We start from the raw sequence: 17,665 nt of genomic DNA, 5'->3' as shown, positions 1-17,665 counted from the left end.
CATAATTAGAATATTATTCATAATAAATGATGGTTGCCATGGCAACCATGATGCTCATTATGATGATTTTGATCATAATTACATATTAATTATAATAAATCATGGTTGCCATGGCAACTATGATGATCATTATGATGATCTTGATCATAATTAGCATATTAATCATAATAAATGATGGTTGCAATCACAACCATGATGATCATTATGATGATTTTGATCATAATTAGCATATTAATTATTATAAATTATGGTTGATATGGCAACTACGATGACCATTATGATGATCTTGATCATAATTAGCATATTAATCATAATAAATAATAATTGCGATGGAAACTATGATGATCATTATGATGATTTTGATCAAAATTACCATATTAATCATAATAAATTATGGTTGCCATAACAACTATGATGATCATTATGATGATCTTGATCATAATTACCATATTAAATATAATAAATGATTGTTGCCATAGCAACCATGATCCTCATTATCATGATTTTGATCATAATTAGCATATTAATCATAATAAATGATGGTTACCATGTCAAAAATGATGATCATTATGATGATCTTGATCATAATTAGCATATTAATCATAATAAATTATGGTTGATATGGCAACTACGATGATCATTATGATGATCTTGATCAAAATTACCATATTATTCATAATAAATGATGGTTACCATGGCAACCATGATGATCATTATGATGATCTTGATGATAATTAGCATATTACTCATAATAAATGATAGTTGCGATGGCAACCATGATGCTCATTATGATGATTTTGATCATAATTAGCATATTATTCATAATAAATGATGGTTGCCATGGCAACTATGATAATCATTATGATGATGTTGATCATTATTAGCATATTAAACATAATAAATTATAGTTACCATGGCAACCATGATGCTCATTATGATGATTTTCATCATAATTAGCATAGTAATCATAATAAATAATGGTTACCATGGCAACCAAGATGATCATTATGATAATTTTGACCATAATTAGAATATTAATCATAATAAATGATGGTTGCCATGGCAACCATGATGCTCATTATGATGATTTTGATCATAATTACATATTTTGAGTATAATAAAACATGGTTGCCATGGCAACTATGATGATCATTATGATGATCTTCATCATAATTAGCATATTATTCATAATAAATGATGGTTGCCATCACAACCATGATGATCATTATGATGATTTTGATCATAATTAGCATATTATTTATAATAAATGATTGTTGCCATGGCAACTATGATGATCATCATGATGATCTTGGTCATAATTAGCATATTAATCATAATAAATGATGGTTGCTATGGCAACCATGATGCTCATTATGATGATTTTGATCATAATTAGCATATTAATCATAATAAATTATGGTTGATATGGCAACTATGATGACCATTACGATGATCTTGATCATAATTAGCATATTAATCATAATAAATTATGGTTGCCATAACAACTATGATGATCATTATGATGATCTTGATCATAATTACCATATTAATCATAATGAATGATGGTTGCTATGGAAACTATGATGATCATTATGATGATTTTGATCAAAATTACCATATTAATCATAGTAAATTATGGTTGCCATAACAACTATGATGATCATTATGATGATCTTGATCATAATTACCATATTAAATATAATAAATGATTGTTGCCATAGCAACCATGATCCTCATTATGATGATTTTGATCATAATTAGCATATTAATCATAATAAATGATGGTTACCATGTCAAAAATTATGATCATTATGATGATCTTGATCATAATTAGCATTTTAATCATAATAAATTATGGTTGATATGGCAACTACGATGACCATTATGTTGATCTTGATCATAATTACCATATTAAATATAATAAATGATGGTTGCCATGGAAACTATGATGATCATTATGATGATCTTGATCAAAATTACCATATTATTCATAATAAATGATGGTTACCATGGCAACCATGATGATCATTATGATGATCTTGATCATAATTAGCATATTACTCATAATAAATGATAGTTGCTATGGCAACCATGATGCTCATTATGATGATATTGATCATAATTAGCATATTAATCATAATAAATGATGGTTGATATGGCAACTATGATGACCATTATGATGATCTTGATGATAATTAGCATATTAATCATAATAAATAATGATTGCCATGGCAACTATGATGATCATTATGATGATCTTGATCAAAATTACCATATTAATCATAATAAATTATGGTTGCTATGGCAACTATGATGATCATGATGATGATCTTGATCATAATTACCATATTAAATATACTAAATGATTGTTGCCATGGCAATTATGATCCTCATTATGATGATTTTGATCATAATTAGAATATTAATCATAATGAATGATGGTTACCATGTAAACCATGATGATCATTATGATGATTTTGATCATAATTAGCATATTAATCATAATAAATTATGGTTGATATGGCAACTATGATGACAATTATGATGATCTTGATCATAATTAGCATATTAATCATAATAAATAATGATTGCCATGAAAACTATGATGATCATTATGATGATCTTGATTAAAATTACCATATTAATCATAATAAATTATGGTTACCATGGCAACCATGATGATCATTATGATAATCTTGATCATAATTAGCATATTACTCATAATAAATTATGGTTGCGATGGCAACCATGATGCTCATTATAATGATTTTGATCATAATTAGCATATTATTCATAATAAATGATGGTTGCCATTGCACCTATGATAATCATTATGATGATGTTGATTCATTAGCATATTAATCATAATAAGTTATAGTTACCATGGCAACCATGATGCTCATTATGATGATTTTGATCATAATTAGCATAGTAAACATAATAAATGATGGTTACCATGGCAACCAAGATGATCATTATGATCATTTTGACCATAATTAGAATATTAATCATAATAAATGATGGTTGCCATGGCAACAATGATGCTCATTATGATGATTTTGATCCTAATTACATATTATTATAATAAATCATGGTTGCTATGGCAACTATGATGATCATTATGATGATCTTGATCATAATTAGCATATTAATCATAATAAATGATGGTTGCAATCACAACCATGATGATCATTATGATGATTTTAATCATAATTAGCATGTTAATTATAATAAATTATGGTTGATATGGCAACTACGATGACCATTATGATGATCTTGATCATAATTAGCATATTAATCATAATAAATAATAGTTGCCATGGCAACTATGATGATCATTATGATGATCTTCATCATAATTAGGATATTAATCATAATAAATGATGGTTGCCATCACAACCATGATGATCATTATGATGATTTTGATCATAATTAGCATATTATTTATAATAAATGATTGTTGCCATGGCAACTATGATGATCATCATGATGATCTTGGTCATAATTAGCATATTAATCATAATAAATGATGGTTGCTATGGCAACCATGATGCTCATTATGATGATTTTGATCATAATTAGCATATTATTCATAATAAATTATGGTTGATATGGCAACTATGATGACCATTACGATGATCTTGATCATAATTAGCATATTAATCATAATAAATTATGGTTGCCATAACAACTATGATGATCATTATGATGATCTTGATCATAATTACCATATTAATCATAATGAATGATGGTTGCTATGGAAACTATGATGATCATTATGATGATTTTGATCAAAATTACCATATTAATCATAGTAAATTATGGTTGCCATAACAACTATGATGATCATTATGATGATCTTGATCATAATTACCATATTAAATATAATAAATGATTGTTGCCATAGCAACCATGATCCTCATTATGAAGATTTTGATCATAATTAGCATATTAATCATAATAAATGATGGTTACCATGTCAAAAATTATGATCATTATGATGATCTTGATCATAATTAGCATTTTAATCATAATAAATTATGGTTGATATGGCAACTACGATGACCATTATGTTGATCTTGATCATAATTACCATATTAAATATAATAAATGATGGTTGCCATGGAAACTATGATGATCATTATGATGATCTTGATCAAAATTACCATATTATTCATAATAAATGATGGTTACCATTGCAACCATGATGATCATTATGATGATCTTGATCATAATTAGCATATTACTCATAATAAATGATAGTTGCTATGGCAACCATGATGCTCATTATGATGATATTGATCATAATTAGCATATTAATCATAATAAATGATGGTTGATATGGCAACTATGATGACCATTATGATGATCTTGATGATAATTAGCATATTAATCATAATAAATAATGATTGCCATGGCAACTATGATGATCATTATGATGATCTTGATCAAAATTACCATATTAATCATAATAAATTATGGTTGCTATGGCAACTATGATGATCATTATGATGATCTTGATCATAATTACCATATTAAATATACTAAATGATTGTTGCCATGGCAATTATGATCCTCATTATGATGATTTTGATCATAATTAGAATATTAATCATAATGAATGATGGTTACCATGTAAACCATGATGATCATTATGATGATTTTGATCATAATTAGCATATTAATCATAATAAATTATGGTTGATATGGCAACTATGATGACAATTATGATGATCTTGATCATAATTAGCATATTAATCATAATAAATTATAGTTGCGATGGCAACCATGATGCTCATTATAATGATTTTGATCATAATTAGCATATTATTCATAATAAATGATGGTTGCCATTGCACCTATGATAATCATTATGATGATGTTGATCATTATTAGCATATTAATCATAATAAGTTATAGTTACCATGGCAACCATGATGCTCATTATGATGATTTTGATCATAATTAGCATAGTAAACATAATAAATGATGGTTACCATGGCAACCAAGATGATCATTATGATCATTTTGACCATAATTAGAATATCAATCATAATAAATGATGGTTGCCATGGCAACCATGATGCTCATTATGATGATTTTGATCCTAATTACATATTAATTATAATAAATCATGGTTGCTATGGCAACTATGATGATCATTATGATGATCTTGATCATAATTAGCATATTAATCATAATAAATGATGGTTGCAATCACAACCATGATGATCATTATGATGATTTTGATCATAATTAGCATATTAATTATAATAAATTATGGTTGATATGGCAACTACGATGACCATTATGATGATCTTGATCATAATTAGCATATTAATCATAATAAATAATAGTTGCCATGGAAACTATGATGATCATTATGATGATCTTGATCAAAATTACCATATTATTCATAATAAATGATGGTTACCATGGCAACAATGATGATCATTATGATGATCTTGATCATAATTAGCATATTACTCATAATAAATGATAGTTGCGATGGCAACCATGATGCTCATTATGATGATTTTGATCATAATTAGCATATTATTCATAATAAATGATGGTTGCCATGGCAACTATGATAATCATTATGATGATGTTGATCATTATTAGCATATTAATCATAATAAATTATAGTTACCATGGCAACCATGATGCTCATTATGATGATATTGATCATAATTAGCATATTAATCATAATAAATGATGGTTGATATGGCAACTATGATGACCATTATGATGATCTTGATCATAATTAGCATATTAATCATAATTATTAATCATCATTTACCTAGACTTCTCCAAGGCTTTCGATAGCGTCGATCATAAGCTGCTTATCCAGAAATTACATTGCTATGGTATCAATGGCGCTCTTCTGCACTGGTTCACCAGTTATCTTACAGACAGATCGCAAAGAACGGCTGTTGCAGGCGCACTTTCCAAATCTCTTCCTGTGTTATCTGGTGTTCCGCGGGGTTCTATTCTCGGACCATTGTTATTCGTGATTTTCATCAATGATCTACCTAAGAGTGTCTCAACCAACTGCTCCATGCTCCTCTACGCCGATGACACCAAGTGTTACAGAGCTGTTAATGACCAGAGCGACGCGGAGAAACTTCAACATGGCCTCGACCTCCTACATCGCGCCAGTACATCGGCGTATCTACGGTTTAACGTTGGCAAATGTGAGAATGTATCCTTCACTAGGAAGAAGAATCGTGTGGAAACTGTTTACCAACTTGGTGACGTTTCTTTGAAGAGTTCGTCTTGCCAGAAGGACCTTGGCTTGATTGTATGCAACACACTAACATGGAAAGAACACACAATCAAGGCTGTTAAGAAGGCAAATTCCATGTTAGGCCTGTTACGACGTAACTCCAACAAGTTCTTCTCCACTTTGGCAAAGCGACTTCTGTTGTAGCTCTGGTTCGATCCAACCTTGATTACGCCAGCGAAGCATGGTCAGGTCAATCCATCCAGTTGACTCGTTATGTGGAAGGTGTACAAAGGAGGGCTTCCAAATTCATTCTTGGTTGGCCTGGTAGTCTTGCATCGTATCGAGAACGTTTGGTCAAGCTACAACTCCTTCCTATCTGCTATTGGCACGAGATCAAAGATTTGATGTTTTTGCATGGGTGCATCTATGATAGGTTTGATGTAGATGTTGAACAGTACGTCAAATTCACACCACAATTGCAAGACCGTCAGTTGAGGAATTCCGGGGCAATGAATTTCGCGCTACCAAAAACAAAAACCAAGCAGTTCGAGCACAGCTATTTCATCAGAACGTGTAGGTTATGGAACAGTTTACCAACCTCAGTAAAGGAAGTAAAATCACCACGTATTTTTAAGAATCTTTTCAAGCAAAAGTATTTCTTGGGTGTGCGTCATGTATTTGATGTGGATGTCTTTTGTACGTGGCGTTCTATTTGTCTTAAATGTAACTCTATACGTAATCTTTCTTCAGATAACCTCAGACTATGTTGTTAATCGTCTGAATCCACGTTTGTATTGTGTGTATATCTTGTCCAAATTTGTAAATAGTTATATATGTTAACCTTGTAGCTATTGGGAGAATGCTTTGGTTAGGGTTGTGCTCTGTCGCAATCTCCCTTGTTGTCAAGTGTAATATTTAGACTTAACAACTGAAATAAAGTATATATATATATATATATATAATAAATAATGATTGCCATGGCAACTATGATGATCATTATGATGATCTTGATCAAAATTACCATATTAAACATAATAATTATGGTTGCTATGGCAACTATGATGATCATTATGATGATCTTGATCATAATTACCATATTAAATATACTAAATGATTGTTGCCATGGCAACCATGATCCTCATTATGATGATTTTGATCATAATTAGCATATTAATCATAATGAATGATGGTTACCATGTAAACCATGATGATCATTATGATGATTTTGATCATAATTAGCATATTAATCATAATAAATTATGGTTCATATGGCAACTATGATGACAATTATGATGATCTTGATCATAATTAGCATATTAATCATAATAAATAATGATTGCCATGAAAACTATGATGATCATTATGATGATCTTGATCAAAATTACCATATTACTCATAATAAATTATGGTTGCGATGGCAACCATGATGCTCATTATGATGATTTTGATCATAATTAGCATATTATTCATAATAAATGATGGTTGCCATTGCAACTATGATAATCATTATGATGATGTTGATCATTATTAGCATATTATTCATAATAAGTTATAGTTACCATGGCAACCATGATGCTCATTATGATGATTTTGATCATAATTAGCATGGTAAACATAATAAATGATGGTTACCATGGCAACCAAGATGATCATTATGATCATTTCGACCATAATTAGAATATTAATAATAATAAATGATGGTTGCCATGGCAACCATGATGCTCATTATGATGATTTTGATCCTAATTACATATTAATTATAATAAATCATGGTTGCTATGGCAACTATGATGATCATTATGATGATCTTGATCATAATTAGCATATTAATCATAATAAATGATGGTTGCAATCACCACCATGATGATCATTATGATGATTTTGATCATAATTAGCATATTAATTATAATAAATTATGGTTGATATGGCAACTACGATGACCATTATGATGATCTTGATCATAATTAGCATATTAATCATAATAAATAATAGTTGCCATGGAAACTATGATGATCATTATGATGATCTTGATCAAAATTACCTTATTATTCATAATAAATGATGGTTACCATGGCAACAATGATGATCATTATGATGATCTTGATCATAATTAGCATATTACTCATAATAAATGATAGTTGTGATGGCAACCATGATGCTCATTATGATGATTTTGATCATAATTAGCATATTATTCATAATAAATGATGGTTGCCATGGCAACTATGATAATCATTATGATGATGTTGATCATTATTAGCATATTAATCATAATAAATTATAGTTACCATGGCAACCATGATGCTCATTATGATGATTTTGATCATAATTACATATTAATTATAATAAAACATGGTTGCCATGGCAACTATGATGATCATTATGATGATGTTGATCATAATTAGCATATTAATCATAATAAATGATGGTTGCAATCACAACCATGATGATCATTATGATGATTTTGATCATAATTAGCATATTAATTATAATAAATGATGGTTGCTATGGCAACTATGATGATCATTATGATGATCTTGGTCATAATTAGCATATTAATCAAAATAAATGATGGTTGCTATGGCAACCATGATGCTCATTATGATGATTTTGATCATAATTAGCATATTAATCATAATAAATTATGGTTGATATGGCAACTATGATGACCATTATGATGATCTTGATCATAATTAGCATATTAACCATAATAAATAATGGTTGCCATGGCAACTATGATGCTCATAATGATGGTTTTGATCAAAATTACCATATTTATCATAATAAATTATGGTTGCCATGGTAACTATGATGATCATTATGGTGATCTTGATCATAATTAGCATATTAATCATAATAAATGAAGTTTGCCATGGCAACCATGATGATCATTATGATGATTTTGACAATAATTAGCACATTAATCATAATAAATGATGGTTGCCATGGCAACCATGATGCTCATTATGATGATTTTGATCATAATTAGCATATTAATCGTAATAAATGATGGTTGATATGGACACCATGATGCTCATTATGATGATCTTGATCATAATTACCATATTAATCATAAAACATAATGGTTGCCATGGCAACTATGATGATCATTATGATGATTTTGACCATAATTAGAATATTAATCATAATAAATGATGGTTGCCATAGCAACCATGATGCTCATTATGATGATCTTGATCATAATTAGCATATTAATCATAATAAATGATGGTTGCCATTGCAACTATGATGATCATTATGATGATCTTGATCATAATTAGCATATTATTCATAATAAATGATTGTTGCCATCGCAACCATGATGATCATTATGATTATTTTGACCATAATTAGCATATTCATCATAATAAATGATGGTTGCCATCGCAACTATGATGATCATTATGATGATTTTGACCATAATTAGAATATTAATCATAATAAATCATGGTTGTTATGGCAACCATGATGCTCATTATGATGATTTTGATCATAATTAGCATATTAATCAGAATAAATGATGGTTGCCATGGCAACTAGGATGATCATTATGATGACCTTGATCATAATTAGCATATTAATCATAATAAGTTATGGTTGCCATTGCAACCATGATGATCATTTTGATGATTTTGATCATAATTAGAATATTAATCATAATAAATCATGGTTGTTATGGCAACCATGATGCTCATTATGATGATTTTGATCATAATTAGCATATTAATCATAATAAATGATGTTTGCCATGGCAACTATGATGATCATTATGATGATCTTGATCATAAATAGCATATTAATCATAATAAATTATGGTTGCCATCGCAACCATGATGATCTTTATGATGATTTTGGCCATAATTAACATATTCATCATAATAAATGATGGTTGCCATTGCAACTAAGATGATCATTATGATGATCTTGATCATAAATAGCATATTAATCATAATAAATGATGGTTGCAATCACAACCATGATGATCATTATGATTATTTTGATCATAATTAGCATATTAATTATAATAAATGATGGTTGCTATGGCAACTATGATGATCATTATGATGATCTTGGTCATAATTAGCATATTAATCATAATAAATGATGGTTGCTATGGCAACCATGATGCTCATTATGATGATTTTGATCATAATTAGCATATTAATCATAATAAATTATGGTTGATATGGCAACTATGATGACCATTATGATGATCTTGATCATAATTAGCATATTAACCATAATAAATAATGGTTGCCATGGCAACTATGATGCTCATAATGATGGTTTGGTCAAAATTACCATATTTATCATAATAAATGATGGTTGCCATGGTAACTATGATGATCATTATGGTGATCTTGATCATAATTAGCATATTAATCATAATAAATGAAGTTTGCCATGGCAACCATGATGATCATTATGATGATTTTGACAATAATTAGCACATTAATCATAATAAATGATGGTTGCCATGGCAACCATGATGCTCATTATGATGATTTTGATCATAATTAGCATATTAATCGTAATAAATGATGGTTGATATGGACACCATGATGCTCATTATGATGATCTTGATCATAATTACCATATTAATCATAAAACATAATGGTTGCCATGGCAACTATGATGATCATTATGATGATTTTGACCATAATTAGAATATTAATCATAATAAATGATGGTTGCCATAGCAACCATGATGCTCATTATGATGATCTTGATCATAATTAGCATATTAATCATAATAAATGATGGTTGCCATTGCAACTATGATGATCATTATGATGATCTTGATCATAATTAGCATATTATTCATAATAAATGATTGTTGCCATCGCAACCATGATGATCATTATGATTATTTTGACCATAATTAGCATATTCATCATAATAAATGATGGTTGCCATCGCAACTATGATGATCATTATGATGATTTTGACCATAATTAGAATATTAATCATAATAAATCATGGTTGTTATGGCAACCATGATGCTCATTATGATGATTTTGATCATAATTAGCATATTAATCAGAATAAATGATGGTTGCCATGGCAACTAGGATGATCATTATGATGACCTTGATCATAATTAGCATATTAATCATAATAAGTTATGGTTGCCATTGCAACCATGATGATCATTTTGATGATTTTGATCATAATTAGAATATTAATCATAATAAATCATGGTTGTTATGGCAACCATGATGCTCATTATGATGATTTTGATCATAATTAGCATATTAATCATAATAAATTATGGTTGCCATGGCAACTATGATGATCATTATGATGATCTTGATCATAAATAGCATATTAATCATAATAAATTATGGTTGCCATCGCAATATGATGATCTTTATGATGATTTTGGCCATAATTAACATATTCATCATAATAAATGATGGTTGCCATTGCAACTAAGATGATCATTATGATGATCTTGATCATAAATAGCATATTAATCATAATAAATTTTGGTTGCCATGGCAACTATGATGCTCATTATGATGATTTTGATCATAATTAGCATATTAATCGTAATAAATGAGGTTGATATGGACACCATGATGCTCATTATGATGATCTTGATCATAATTACCATATTAATCATAAAACATAATGGTTGCCATGGCAACTATGATGATCATTATGATGATTTTGACCATAATTAGAATATTAATCATAATAAATGATGGTTGCCATAGCAACCATGATGCTCATTATGATGATCTTGATCATAATTAGCATATTAATCATAATAAATGATGGTTGCCATTGCAACTATGATGATCATTATGATGATCTTGATCATAATTAGCATATTATTCATAATAAATGATTGTTGCCATCGCAACCATGATGATCATTATGATTATTTTGACCATAATTAGCATATTCATCATAATAAATGATGGTTGCCATCGCAACTATGATGATCATTATGATGATTTTGACCATAATTAGAATATTAATCATAATAAATCATGGTTGTTATGGCAACCATGATGCTCATTATGATGATTTTGATCATAATTAGCATATTAATCATAATAAATGATGGTTGCCATGGCAACTAGGATGATCATTATGATGACCTTGATCATAATTAGCATATTAATCATAATAAGTTATGGTTGCCATTGCAACCATGATGATCATTTTGATGATTTTGATCATAATTAGAATATTAATCATAATAAATCATGGTTGTTATGGCAACCATGATGCTCATTATGATGATTTTGATCATAATTAGCATATTAATCATAATAAATGATGGTTGCCATGGCAACTATGATGATCATTATGATGATCTTGATCATAAATAGCATATTAATCATAATAAATTATGGTTGCCATCGCAACCATGATGATCTTTATGATGATTTTGGCCATAATTAACATATTCATCATAATAAATGATGGTTGCCATTGCAACTAAGATGATCATTATGATGATCTTGATCATAAATAGCATATTAATCATAATAAATTTTGGTTGCCATGGCAACTATGATGCTCATTATGATGATTTTGATCATAATTACATATTAATTATAATAAATGATGGTTGCTATGGCAACTATGATGATCATTATGATAATCTCGATCATAATTAGCATATTAATCATATTAAATTATGGTTGCTATCGCAACTATGATGATCATTATGATGATTTTTTTCATAATAGCATATTAATGATAATAAATGATGGTTGCCATCGCAACTATGATGATCATTATGATGATTTTGACCATAATTAGAATATTAATCATAATAAATCATGGTTGTTATGGCAACCATGATGCTCATTATGATGATTTTGATCATAATTAGCATATTAATCAGAATAAATGATGGTTGCCATGGCAACTAGGATGATCATTATGATGACCTTGATCATAATTAGCATATTAATCATAATAAGTTATGGTTGCCATTGCAACCATGATGATCATTTTGATGATTTTGATCATAATTAGAATATTAATCATAATAAATCATGGTTGTTATGGCAACCATGATGCTCATTATGATGATTTTGATCATAATAGCATATTAATCATAATAAATGATGGTTGCCATGGCAACTAAGATGATCATATGATGATCTTGATCATAAATAGCATATTAATCATAATAAATTATGGTTGCCATCGCAACCATGATGATCTTTATGATGATTTTGGCCATAATTAACATATTCATCATAATAAATGATGGTTGCCATTGCAACTAAGATGATCATTATGATGATCTTGATCATAAATAGCATATTAATCATAATAAATTTTGGTTGCCATGGCAACTATGATGCTCATTATGATGATTTTGATCATAATTACATATTAATTTATAATAAATGATGGTTGCTATGGCAACTATGATGATCATTATGATAATCTTGATCATAATTAGCATATTAATCATATTAAATTATGGTTGCTATCGCAACTATGATGATCATTATGATGATTTTTTTCATAATTAGCATATTAATGATAATAAATGATTGTTGCCATGGCAACTATGATGATCATTACTATGATCTTGGTCATAATTAGCATATTAAACATAATAAATGATGGTTGCTATAGCAACCATGATGCTCATTATGATGATTTTGATCATAATTAGAATATTAGTCATAATAAATTATGGTTGATATGGCAACTATGATGACCAGTATGATGATCTTGATCATAATTAGCATATTAATCATAATAAATAATGTTTGCAATGGCAACTATGATGATCATTATGACGATCTTGATCATAATTAGCATATTAATCAGAATAAATGATGGTTGCTATGGCAACTAGGATGATAATATGATGATCTTGATCATAATTACCATATTATTCATGTTAAATGATGGTTGCAATGGCAACCATGATGCTCATTATGATGATTTTGATCATTATTAGCATATTAATCATAATGATTGATGGTTGCTATGGCAACTATGATGATCAATATGATGATTTTGATCATAATAAGCATATTAATCATAATAAATGATGGTTGCCATGGCAACTATGATGATCATTATGAATCTTGATCATAATTACCATATTAATCATAATAAATGATGGTTGCCATGGCAACTATGATGATCATTATGATGATCTTGATCATAATTACCATATTAAATATACTAAATGATTGTTGCCATGGCAACTATGATCCTCATTATGATGATTGTGATCATAATTAGCATATTAATCATAATAAATGATGGTTACCATGTAAACCATGATGATCATTATGATGATCTTGATCATAATTAGCATATTAATCATAATAAATTATAGTTGCCATAGCACCATGATGACAATTATGATGATTTTTATCATAATTAGCATATTAATCATAATAAATGATGGTTGCCATGGCAACTATGATGATCATTATGATGATCTTAATCATATATACCATATTAATCATAATAAATGATGGTTGTTATGGCAACTATGATGATCATTATGATGATCTTGATCATAATTACCATATTAAATATACTAAATGATTGTTGCCATGGCAACCATGATCCTCATTATGATGATTGTGATCATAATTAGCATATTAATCATAATAAATGGTGGTTACCATGTAAACCATGATGATCATTATGATGATCTTGATCATAATTAGCATATTAATCATAACAAATTATAAATGCCATGGCAACCATGATGCTCATTATGTTGATTTTGACCATAATAAGCATAGTAATCATAATAAATGATGGTTACCATGGCAACCAAGGTGATCATTATGATCATTTTGACCATAATTAGAATATTAATCATAATAAATGATGGTTGCCATGGCAACCATGATGCTCATTATGATGATTTTGATCATAATTAAAAAATAATTATAATAAATGATGGTTGCCATGGCAACTATGATGATCATTATGATGATCTTGATCATAATTAGCATATTAATCATAATAAATGATGGTTGCCATCGCAACCATGATGATCATTTTGATGATTTTGATCGTAATTAGCATATTAATTATAATAAGTGATGGTTGCCATGGCAACTACGATGATCATTATGATGATCTGGGTCATAATTAGCATATTAATAATAATAAATGATAGTTGCTATGGCAACCATGATGCTCATTATGATGATCTTGATTATAATTAGCATATTAATCATAATAAATGATGGTTGCCATCGCAACCATGATGATCATTATGATGATTTTGATCATAATTAGCATATTAATCATAATAAATGATGGTTACCATGGCAACAATGTTGCTCATTATGATGACTTTGATCATAATTAGCATATTAATCATAATAAATGATGGTTGCCATTGCAACTATGATGATCATTATGATGATCTTGATCATAATTAGCATATTATTCATAATAAATGATGGTTGCCATCGCAACCATGATGATCATTAAGATGATTTTGACCATAATTAGAATATTAATCATAATAAATCATGGTTGCTATGGCAACCATGATGCTTATTATGATGATTTTGATCATAATTAGCATATTAATCATAATAAATGATGGTTGCCATGGCAACTAGGATGATCATTATGATGACCTTGATCATAATTAGCATATTATTCATAATAAATGATGGTTGCCATTGTAACTATGATGATCATTATGATGATTTTGACCATAATTAGAATATTAATCATAATAAATCATTGTTGCTATGGCAAACATGATGCTTATTATGATGATTTTGATCATAATTAGCATATTAATCATAATAAATGATGGTTGCCATGGCAACTAGGATGATCATTATGATGACCTTGATCATAATTAGCATATTAATCATAATAAGTTATGGTTGCCATCGCAACCATGATGATCATTATGATGATTTTGATCATAATTAGCATATTAATCATAATAAATGATGGTTACCGTGGCAACTAAGATGATCATTATGATGATCTTGATCATAATTACCATATTAATTATAATAAATGATGGTTGCCATGACAACCATGATGCTCATCTTGATGATTTTGATCATAATTAGCATATTAATCATAATAAATGATAGTTGCTATGGCAACCATGATGATCATTATGATGATCTTGATTATAATTAGCATATTAACCATAATAAAGCATGGTTGCCATAGCAACCATGATGATCATTATGATGATTTTGACCATAATTGGCAAATTAATCATAATAAATGATGGTTGCAGGGGCAACTATGATGATCATTTTGATCAACCTCGTTCCCAGGGCCTTTATTAAAAACGCGGAGGGGGGAGAAGAGAAAAAGGCCCTGTTACCGGCTGATTAAAAAACCACGAATCGTGGTTTTAAATCGATAATTAAATATTCCAAGATGGCCGACCCTTCGAAGTGTTTACACCACTTACACGTGCTGCAGCGACTTCATAATGCTTTAAATATGGGAGGTTTCCCATCGTTTGTCTTAAAGCCGTTACAGATTAAATGTTTTGAGCCCATACTAAACGGATTTGACGTCGTTGATGTTTTACCAACTGGCTTTGGCAAATCTCTTCTGTTTCAACTTCTGCCAAATTTCTTGCCGACCAAAGCTGACAAAAATATCGTTATTGTTGTCTGTCCTTTAAACGCAATCATCGAGGACCAGTTAAAGGTTGCTAAGAACATCGGTATTGAGGCAGAAGTTCTCCAGCTTGTTGATCATCGTATGAAAGTAGCGGAAAGCTTGTTTAAATCGGATGAAATGACTGCAGAAAGTGATGATGTAGGTGTACTTTTAAGCGACAAGATGTTAAATGGCGATGTTCAACTTCTTTTTACCCACCCGGAAGCCTTATTAAGTGAGAAAGGAAGAAATCTAATGAAAAGTACAGTGTTTCAAAGAAATGTTGTCGCGTGTGTTGTAGATGAAGCACATTGCGTGGAAATGTGGTGAGTGTTATTGGTATATTCATATAAATTTAAAGTTGTTCATGCATAGCACATAGTGCAGTGGAAGAATGTATTGGTATTAGTATTATTATTGGAAATCATGCGATGGCGCATACTATTAATCCCTATTTATTGTACAAGCAATTGCTTATTATTAGCATGATAAAATCGAAACAATTTTGGAACTGCTTTGTTGAGATCATTTCATTTGGGACATAATTTTTAATCCTAGATTTTCGTATGTACAATATTTTGTACTTTTGCCAGTATTTTGTTTACCTTTTTAATTCTGGCTTTTTTGTTCATCCAAGGCGGTCTAGTTTGCATGATGAAATTAAGCATAATTTGCATATTTATCATAATAAAGTGTGGTTGCTATGGCAACAATGATGCTCATTATGATGATTTTGATCATAATTAGCATATTAATCATAATAAATTATGGTTGCTATGGCAACTAGGATGATCATTATGATGATCATGATCATAATTAGCATAT

The 17,665-nt window shown here is 29.2% G+C and overlaps 1 protein-coding gene across 1 annotated transcript; it reads left to right on the top strand.

Moving 5' to 3' along the window:
• The first annotated feature begins 16,582 nt into the window (after positions 1 to 16,582).
• Positions 16,583 to 17,256, top strand: LOC114541675 (ATP-dependent DNA helicase Q1-like). Its single transcript, XM_028561476.1, has one exon. It carries the CDS (start codon positions 16,610 to 16,612, stop codon positions 17,168 to 17,170), a length of 561 nt encoding a protein of 186 aa, XP_028417277.1. The 5' UTR covers positions 16,583 to 16,609; the 3' UTR covers positions 17,171 to 17,256.
• The last annotated feature ends 409 nt before the right edge of the window (positions 17,257 to 17,665 follow it).

Source organism: Dendronephthya gigantea, unplaced genomic scaffold (assembly GCF_004324835.1).
Source record: "Dendronephthya gigantea isolate DGI-Jeju-01 unplaced genomic scaffold, DenGig_1.0 000302F, whole genome shotgun sequence".
Taxonomy (NCBI): Eukaryota; Metazoa; Cnidaria; class Anthozoa; order Malacalcyonacea; family Nephtheidae; genus Dendronephthya; species Dendronephthya gigantea.
This window is presented reverse-complemented; position numbering and strand designations above follow the sequence as displayed.